The sequence below is a fragment of the Chelonoidis abingdonii genome, chromosome 4 (genome assembly GCF_003597395.2).
Source record: "Chelonoidis abingdonii isolate Lonesome George chromosome 4, CheloAbing_2.0, whole genome shotgun sequence".
NCBI lineage: Eukaryota > Metazoa > Chordata > Testudines > Testudinidae > Chelonoidis > Chelonoidis abingdonii.
Genome location: NC_133772.1, coordinates 26,468,593 through 26,478,644, shown reverse-complemented (window position 1 = coordinate 26,478,644; position 10,052 = coordinate 26,468,593). Strand labels below are relative to the sequence as shown.

At 49.6% G+C, this 10,052-nt stretch overlaps 1 protein-coding gene across 1 annotated transcript; it reads left to right on the top strand.

The window, feature by feature from the left end:
• The first annotated feature begins 402 nt into the window (after positions 1 to 402).
• LOC116836181 (galanin receptor 2a-like) lies at positions 403 to 2,879 on the top strand. Its single transcript, XM_075064717.1, has 2 exons — positions 403 to 492; positions 1,800 to 2,879. Exons 1-2 carry the CDS (start codon positions 403 to 405, stop codon positions 2,877 to 2,879), a joined length of 1,170 nt encoding a protein of 389 aa, XP_074920818.1.
• Positions 2,880 to 10,052: the final 7,173 nt, after the last annotated feature.

Below are 10,052 nucleotides of genomic sequence, written 5' to 3'. Positions count from 1 at the left end.
CAGACGGTTTCTCCACCAGGCTGACTGACGGCCGTCTGTGCCTTTTGGCTGATCTCTGCGCTGGAGCAGGTTGCCTGGTTGCTCAGCCAGAGGGATTGTGATGGACAGCCCTGGGCAGAGCAGGGGTGTTGCCACCTCCTGAGGTTTTTCTGGCTGGAGTTTATAAATTGTCTCTCATTAGTCAGCAGGGGTTTGCTCAGGAAAGTGACACGGTCAAGACAAGAGCAGCTGCCAGGGACTGCAGCTTCATCCAGCTGTTCCCTGCAAGGGGCACCCACGCGCACTGGAGAGGCAAGTCCTTTTGGCTTGGACACGCCACGGGCTCCCAGCTTACAGGCCAGGGAGCCAGGAACCTCTCTGCACTGCAGAAGGAGACGCACATGAAGGAGCGGGTTCGTAGAGATGCGTTTCAAATACAGGAAGGACGGGGTGTGTCGGGAACTTGGACGTCGGGCCTGCTCTTGCACCATGGAAGTTCAGTTCCTGACTTCGGTGGGAGCAGGATCAGGCCCATCGGGCGAGTCCAACATGTAGTTGAGGAGAACGGGTGTCCAGACTCGTGCAAAGCGTGATTCCAATGCAACTTGGGGGAATCTTCCCGGTGACCAAATGAGAAGCTACCTTCTAACTAGAGCGTTTCCTGTGCTGCAGCATCAGTTCCTAGCTCACTGGCCAAACCAAACCCCCATCCTGAGGGAAGTTTCCTGCTCCCTCTCTGGGTGAGCAAACAGCCTGCCCGTGAGAGGGTGCTGGAGTTTGGGGAGCCTGTCTGCCCTTCAGAAACATCCACATGTGGAGGTTAGCGGGGAGAAATAACCAACAACAGGCTTGGTGTTGGACAAGGCCCAGGCAAACTGGCCCTGCTCCAAAGAGCTTGGTAGGTGCTTTACCGAGCGCAGCAGAACCTGAGGTGCTCTGGCCCCCTAGACACCCAGCTAGAGCCTCTGTCCCTCAGCCATGGACACTGGGCTCCTGCACGTTCTCCCGCTTTCCTGCTGTGCTTTGAGTATTTTATTCTCCAGCAGTGCCTGGCTCTCCCAAGGCCGCTCCCCGACCCCCCAGTACGTTTCTCTAGTGGTGCGGTCAGACTCACTCTAATTAAATCCACCTCTTTGAAATTATCTGGCTGCTCCTGCCTTTACTGGGCTCTTAGTGCTACGAATCCACCACTGGCCTTGAACTACAGCTTCCGGGGTGTCAGCCAAGGCTGTCTTGCTCGCTAGCTAAGCAGGAGGCTGGGGTGCCTGGGTTCTGTTCCCTAAGCAGTCACAAATCCCTGCTAGAGAAACCTCTGGGGGGTTAGTATTTGCTCTGGCATCCTACAGAGCTTTCCCATCAGGGAGCTGTGTTCCCTCTGTGTCTGGATTTCTAGTGGTTTTGTCCCCAGGAAGCTGGAAGTTTTGTTTCTGGGGGTCAGAATTTCTCAGGCTGCCTGGTGAATTTGTTACTCATCCCGCATCCGCGCACCAAACCTCTGTATTTTCCTCTTGGGGAGCCGTGCTTCTGACCATTCTCCGAGGGCTGGACCCTTAGCACTGCTGCTTTTTCTGGCCTGGTCTATACTGCAGACGTGTAGTGGTATAACCACATTGCTCAGGGGTGTGAAAAATCCCCCTCCCTGAGTGATACTTATACTGACCTCATCCCGGTGTAGACAGCTACCTTGTCAACGGGAGAGTAGCAGTGTCTTCACAAACGTGCTACAGCAGCACAGTTGCACCAGTGCCACTACCGTGCTGTCCATGAAGACAAGCCCGTAGGTGCTGAATGCCATGCTAACTTTGTCCTTTGATTTCCAGAACAGAACGACAGGGCCAGCTGCAGCCGAGCTCCGCTTGACAAGGCACGTCAGCGTTGCTATGACCTCCAACTCCAGTGCAGGGAACAGCTCCAGCTCTGTGCTGAGTGATCTCTTCCTCCTCCAATCCAGGAGGTTCTTTGCTTCCATCTACTTTCTCATTTTCCTGCTGGGCATGCCTGGGAATGTCCTGCTGCTCCTGGTCCTGATCCCAGACCTCATGAGGACTGGTGCCAGCCATGTCTCCCGCCTGACTGGGCCCCTGCTGGTCAATATTGCTCTCCTGGACCTCCTCTTCTTCCTCTATGTCGTTCCGGTGATGTTTGGCAATGTGCTCTTCGAGGGCTGGCCCTTGGGGTACGTGGTGTGCGTCACCTACAACAGCCTGTCCCTCTCCATCATCTTTGCCGATTTCTACTGCCTCCTGGCAGTCTCCCTGCTGCGCTACGTGGCTGTGATCCACCCCACACGCACCATGGCTGTGTCCCAGAGGCTCATCGCCTGGGCCTGCGTGTTTATATGGACGCTTGGCTTCCTCTTCTCCATCCCCTTATGGATTCACTACACAACAGTGGAGGTGGAGGGGGAGACGTACTGCGTGAACCAAATGCCCAAGCAGCAACTGACTCTTTACTTCAGGCTCCTGGGGGGCTTGGCATTTCTCCCCCCCATGCTACTGATGATCCTCTGCTACTCCAGCATCATCTTCACTCTGTGGGTTAGGAGGGGGCTGGCTGTCCACACGGCCTCCACCCTCCAGGTTAACAGGCGTGCCACGGTCATGGCTCTGGTCACCGTGATGACCTTTGTGGTTATGTGGGTGCCCTACTGGCTGGTGGTTTTCCTCACGAAGGATGATGAGTTGCTCACCACAGGCCCCATGTATTTGGCATCCAACCTGACCACCTTGCTGGCCTACGCCAACCGCTGCGTCAACCCCATCATCTGCTTCAGCCTCTCCAGCCAGTATCAGGCTGGGCTGAGGAAGCTTGTGAGGCGGACGGGGTGCTGCCGCGAGCCAGCGTGCTCCAAGGACATGGTCAGGATGGAAACTGCAGGTGGCGAGGGAGGAGCGCTGTAGGGGCTGATGGGGCTGGGCGGAGCTGGGATGAGGAAGGCATGGAGAAGTCTGACGTTCTCCATCCTGGTTACGTGTGACCATGCCTGTTCCAGGCTGATCCCTGTTCTTTTCTCATGTGCCTGGGCCACACATAGAGGGGATGAACTGGGCCTCATGACTCAAGCATGAGCCTCTATTGCCTGTAGAGCAAGAGGTCCCAAGTTCAGTCCCCATGGCTGCTGGGTGTGCAATATTGCATACACCGGATTAGCTCTTCAGCCCCTGTCCCGGGGCAGGGGCACCCCAGACTGGGCCATTCCCACAGGGCTCCGTAGACACCCAGCCTCCCAGAGGCGGTGAAGAAGCCAGCAGGGTGGGCAGCCTGACTGGCTGAGAACCAAGCACATCCCATTGCATGGGTTAAGCTGCTGCTTCAACCTTGCTTGGCTGTCTTGGTTCTAGACAGGAAGCTCCATGGGGCCGCAGTGGTGATACTCTCACAGGTTTGTACATCACCAGGCATGCGAGCCCAGCCTGGCTTGAGCAGAGCAGAGGGGCTGGATACAGCAATAGGTGATGGGCTCTCTGGGCTGCACGCTGCAGGAGCTCAGCTGCCGATTGTCACAGTCCTGGCAGGCCTTAAAATCTGATTCTTTAGGTGTTATTGCAACATGGCGTTACCAGTAAATCAGGGGCCTAGACTGCCCTCACAGGGAGAGGCTGTTTCATCTGGTCCTTAGCACGTGTTACGGTAGCACCCAGGAGCCCCGTGTGCCAGGCCTGGTACGAGTGCAGAACACACCGTCAGCTCATCGTGGCAGGCGCTAGCGAGGTAAACTAGTAGCTCCCCCAGCCTGCTCCGCCTCGACAAGAATTTTGGTCTCTGTTTGTCAAAGTTCCTTCCCCATGCTGAACTTTAGGGTACAGATGTAGGGATCTGCATGAGAACCTCTAAGCTTAATTATCAGCTTAGATCTGGTTTTACTCCCACCACCAAAATCCTTTAAGAGTTATTTGGGAACCTCTGTCTACCTTCCTCCCCAGACTATCTTCCTCCCAGTACCCTTGAGAGACTTCTCCACCAAGCTCCTGGTGAACACAGAGCCAAACCTCTGGATCTTAAAACAAGGCGAAATTAACCATTCCCCTTCCTTTCCCCCNCAATACCTTTTATTAAATAAGAGTTGGTTTCTCATATTTTTTGTGAGTTTATTTCAATCTCCAGCAGGACAAAACTGCTCTCTTTGTTTGTTTGTAGGATATAGACTGTCTTTACAAGTTACTAGAAAGACTTAGGAGTGTTTGTTTATTGATTTTTAAGACCAGTCTCCCTGGGAGATTAGTTTTGAAGGTGATCAGGTTTGTCGGCCAACTTCTTGGCTCATTAAGTAGTTTCAGGTGACCATATTGCAACTATAGGTCTCTGTTAATAAAATTTGGAAAGACTTCTCCAGTGGTGTTAGCCAAATAGAATGAATTTTCTTATCATATGTATTTATACAAGAAGAGCTGAAACTGCAGCTTCAAGTGTAGCAAACTGTGTCATCCTGAAGATCAATAAATAGGAAGGATTTAAATGTTTGTTTACGTATACAGTTTTTCAGATTTTCTAAAGCAGGATTTATACTGGTTTCACAGTGTCTTTGTATTGCCACAAATGACAATTTTTAGGATAGCCATCTCCAATAATAAGCTTTAATATGTTAATTTCAGCATAACATTTAAGTATATATTTCATAGTCTCTACACAGTGAGAAGTGTATGAATTTTCAGGTTGACTTGCTTAGTAAAATAGGTATGGCTTTTTTCTTTTTGATATAGGGTTTCCCTATCACTCTGCCAGGTATAGAATACTTAACCCTAATCCAGCTTTGAGATGAAGGAAAGAAAGTTTTAACATTTTTCTGAATGAAAATTAAACGCAAGTGTAGCTGACAAAGTGTGCTGAATTTTTGGACTTGATGAGTTTCTGCAGTTTATAAGCAGAGCCTTTTCGCTCGTACATTGAAGGAATAGAGCATCATAACATGGAATGCAGAGTGTAACCTGATGAACACCATTTGTTGTTATTTGATTCCATTTTGTACTCTTGATTGTAGCTCTGGCTACATATTCCTAACTCTAGAACAGATACAGAAAGGGCACGGAAGACAAATGGTTGCTTATATTGTTTGCTTCCTTGTTAAGCAAGCAATCATGACACTTTGACAATGTTAATACATTTGAAACTTATTGCAGCTTAATGTTACTTAAATATTCATGCTTTAGTTTCAGACAGCCTGTGGATTGGTATGTTCCTTCACATCTTAACCTAATTTAGTGTCATTCTCTTTTAGGATCTTGCTAAGATTTTCCAATTTGGAGTTACCTCACAGATCCTCGCTTTTTGGAGTCTGGATATGTGTATGCTTCAGAGTCTTTTAAAGAGTTGAAATATTAAATTGATGGCCGAGAAAAGAGGTTTTTGATAATGTGAAGCGGGAGGAAAGGTTGGATCTTGGAGATGTTATGTAAAGGGCAATATTTAGACGTAACCTCGATATTTGGGACTCAAAGAGCTTGTCTAGATTATGGGCCTGAATAACAGGTTCTGTGAGAGGAAAAATGGGAAGGGTTAGTGGGCAGGGGCAGAGCAGGGGGGTCAAGCACCCCCCAGCTAGAGGGAAAGTCAGCACCTATAGGTGGAGCTCAGGTTACAGGTCCCCTGCCTGAGGCTGAAGCCTTTGGTGTGACATGGCTTGGGTGGGCTGAAGCTTCGGTCTCTCTTCCTGGGGCCATGTAGTAATTTTGGTTGTCAGAAGGGGGTTGGGGTGCACTGACGTTTGGGAATAAGCTATATCATCTCTCTCCTCTTGGCTGGGGTACAGCAACCCGCCACACCTGGGCAGGAAGCCTTTAGTGCTGATGAAACTCCAGCTAGTCCAGAACGATGCAGCATGTCTGCTCAGCACCACGGGTTCCTGTGAACACATCTCAACCATCCTACATTCTCTACCCCAGCGTCCCAGAGAACAGGCCTCTGCCCTTCTCTGCACAGGGCTGCGTGGCCTGGGCCCAGGTAGCTCTAAGAGCCTGAACTCTGTGATGACGACCATGGTTGATTAGAGGATCACAATGGTCCTGTCTGACCTGGGAATCTCTGGGCTCTGCTGCTCCGGCCCAGTGCAACGCTCCGCAGGCCGGCAAAGGGGTTTGGGGGGCTGGTGCCCTGTGATATGTGGGACAGAGTGGATCATCTGGTGGTTCCCTCTGGCCTTAAACTTGAATCTGTCTCTCTGCAGGAGACACAATTTCCTTGGAGGCCAGTCCCAGGCTGTGGCACGAACCCCCAGGAGCGAAGAGCCATCCCAAACCTCCCCACCTTCCTATCCAAGTGTGAGGCACAGTTCTCTGACCTGACACCTTTGATCTAGTTTCATGTTAATGTGACTATTTAAAAACAGAATAACCCCTTCCTAAAATCCCCCCAAAACACGACCCCACAGCATGTGCTGCCCCAGGGGGTGGATCAGAGAGCGAATTGTGTGACAGATGTGGGCCATGTTGCTTAGTGCACAGCTGGAAGATGCTCAGACACTCCAGTGATGAGCATGGTGTGAGAACTAGCATAAAACAGAATATCCTGGTAAAAGGCAGCTCTGTGCCATTTAACTGTATGTAGCCGCCAGCCAAACTGGTGCCATTGGTACAAAGTCTGCAGGTGGGGCAGGCCCTGGTATGAGAGACAGGCTCTGCCCCAAAGCGTGTATGGCATAAATCAGTGAGATAGGTCAGTTCTACATGGCAGCATTTTGTCAGTGTAGCTGTGGGTCAGGACTGTGAAAACATCATGCCCCCTAAGTGACATACCTGCACTGGCAAAATCCCCGTGTAGACACAGTGTATACCAGCTTATACCTTTGGACAGGCTAGCTTATGTCGTTTGGAGAGGTAGTGTAATTATACTGGTGAAAAAACTCCTGTGCTAGCCTACACTGCATCTTTGTTAGGGTGTCATTATGTACCAGCAAAGTCTTTGTAGACTAGGTCAGAGCATGAGAGGGGAAACTGAGGTACAGGTGGGGGTGTGACTTGCCCAAAGTCATCCAGCAGGCCCACGACAGATCCAGGAAGAGACCCCAGGTTTCCTGACCTAGGTGCCATGCCTCAGCCACTGATCCATGCTGCCTGTCTGGGGAGTTCTTGAAATGCTATAACGTACGCTATAAGATTGCTGCATTTTATGGCATGCAGGTGGAATAGCTGGCTATTAGTCTGTTTCTATATGCATCTGATTTTACCGAGATTCTTCTCTGGCGCTCAGGTGGTATCCAGACAGTATATTGCTTCACCTCCATGGTGAATCAGCTGTTTGTTCCCCCGGAGGGAATTCAGCAGCACTAGCCTCCAGAGGGAACGTTAACGGTGCTGCTGTTCCCAAGTAGGGTGGAAGGCGGGAGATGCCGGCTCCTGGAACACTAGGTGTGAATGAGCTCAGTGATAATGAGGTCCCAGTGGGAAGCAAAATGGGGTTGCTGGGCTGGAAGATGCGCCTGTCTTCTCCAAAGCACTCACTCAGTAAGATTCCGTTTCTATCTCCAGCAGCAGCATGGTGGGCTGAGCGCACTTGCTGTGAGGTCAGTGACAACATGGTTCCCCAGGCCTGTGACGTGACTGAACCTGCTCTGCAGCTAGGTCCTATTTCTGCCAGGCACTGAGCACTCTCACGCTGCTCGCGCTGACCTGCAGGACGGAGTCCAGGCTGCAGGCAGAGAGCTGAGCATGTCATTGGTCTCTGGTGCTAATCAGTGTAACTCGTGACCACAGCCATGCTCCCCTTGGCTTTGTTTGATGACAAGTCCCAGAGTAAGAGAACATTAAGCTGCTGCAGCCTGGCTTTTGTCATTCTTGGTCCTCTTGAGTGCTTGTTACAGGTTGTCCCTGACCCTGCAATACTGAGGTGTGTTACGGCGGTGCCCCCAGCTGAAGTCAGGGCCTCAGTGCTAGGTACTGTACGTGCGCATAGTGAGAGATGGACTCTTGGCTCCTTTATTTTTAAAATACTCACACACATGCACACTTGCTTTTTAACATGATGCTGCCCCACCAGCCCTGGTGCAGCATTCAGCTCTGTGCAAGGCATTCCTGGCCCACCCTGCCCATGGCTCACTCCTTCTGAAGGACTGATGGTGTTCTCCATGTGTGGCAGATCGGGAGTGTCCTTGCTCAAGCCTGGCTTTAGGTGTCGTGTGGGGTGCACAGACATGGCTCTCCCAAGTCACAGGTGTTTGCCCTTGACGTTTGTCTGGTGGCCTGGAAGAGTGGGACTGATAGTGCTGAATCCCCGGAAACTCACTGCTTCGACCCCAGCTCTCCTGTGGTACAGGAAAGCAGAGCAACTGAGTGCAGAGTGCTGCTGTAGCTGCCCGTCCTGCTGATGCTGCCTCCTGGAAACCATCCCCCAGCACCTAGATCCCTTCTCTTCTGGTTGGGCCCCAGCACAGTCATGGCAAAACTCCTGCTGACTTGACTAGGAGCAGGCCTGGGCCCTTGGTTTCTGATCTAATGTCTAGGGATGTATGAAAATAGGATCAGTGGACGTCCTGAGTTCCAGCTGCTTGCATTGGTGATTCCATGGTCCTAATCTTCCATGGAAAGTCAAAGGAACAGTTCCAAGGGTGAAATGCCTGCAAGCTGCATGGAAATTAAAAAAAAACACATCGTAATAGAGGCTCAAATTAAACGTATATCCCCCATTAAAAAGAATAGTAAGAGGACCAAAAAACTGCCAACTTGACTAAACCACATAATAACAGAAGCAGTGTGAGGCAAAAAGGCATCCTTTAAAATTGGAAGTGAGGAAAACAGAAAGGAGCATAAGCTCTGGCCAGTCAAGTGTAGAAGTATAATTAGGCAGGCCAAAAAAGAATCCACAGAGCAACTAATAAAAGACTCAAAATCTAACTGCAATTTTTTTTAAGTACATCAGAAGCAGAAAGCCTGCCACTCAGTGGGGCCACTGGATAATCAAGATGCTAAAGGAGCACTCAAGGAAGACAAAGCCATTGCAGAAAAACTATATCAATTCTTTGTATCAGTCTTCATGGCTGAGGATGGGAGGGAGATTCCACACCTGAGCCATTGTTTTTAGGTGACAGATCTGAGGAACTGTCCCAGATTGAGGTGTCATTAGAGGAGGTTTTAGAACAAGTTGATAAATTAAACAGCAATAAGTCACCAGGCTCAGATGGTTTTCACCCAAGAATTCTGAAGGCACTCAAATGTGAAATTGCAGTAGTATGCTTAAATAAGGCTCTGTATCAGTTGACTAGAGGATAGTTAATGTAATCCCAATTTTTAAAAAAGGCTCCAGAGGTGATCCTGGCAATTACAGACTAATAAGCCTAACTTCAATACCAGGCAAATTGGTTGAAACTATAGGAAAGAACAGACCTATCAGACATATAGATGAACGTAATTTGTTGGGGAAGAGTCAGCATGGTTTTTATAAAGGGAAATCATGCCTCACCACTCTACTAGAATTCTTTGAGGAGGTCAACAAGCATGTGGACAAGGGAGATCCAGTGGATATAGTGTACCTGGACTTTCAGAAAGTCTTTGACAGGGTCCTTCACCAAAGGCTCTTAAGCAAAGTAAGCTCCCATGAGATAAGAAGAAAAGTTCTCTCATGAATGGGTAACTGGTTAAAAGAAAGGAAACAAAGGGTAGGAATAAATGATCAGTTTTCAGAATGCAGAAATGTAAATGGTGAGGTCTGTACTGGGCTAAGTTCTATTCAACATGTTCATAAATGATCTGGAAAAGGGCGTAAACTGTTAGGTGGCAAAATTTGCAGATAATACAAAACTACTCAAGATGGCTAAGTCCCAGGCAGACTGCAAAGAGCTACAAAGGGATCTCACAAAACTGGGTGACTGGGCAACAAAATGGCAGATGAAATTCAGTGTTGATAAATGCAAAGTAATGCATCTGTTTAGCCATGTGCCCCTCTTAAGGGCTCCAGTAAGTCTGTTACTTGGGTGGCCATTTCCCTGCTTAATGCACTTCTCTGGGAATGCACTGATGTCAATAAAATGTACAGTTGATTAGTCCTATTGAATCTCCATCTTACCAGTGGCAGGAAAACTCCCCTCCCTTTGCTCACATGATTCTTCTGCCCTGCAGAGAGAGGCTGGCTTCCATGCCTGGCATCCC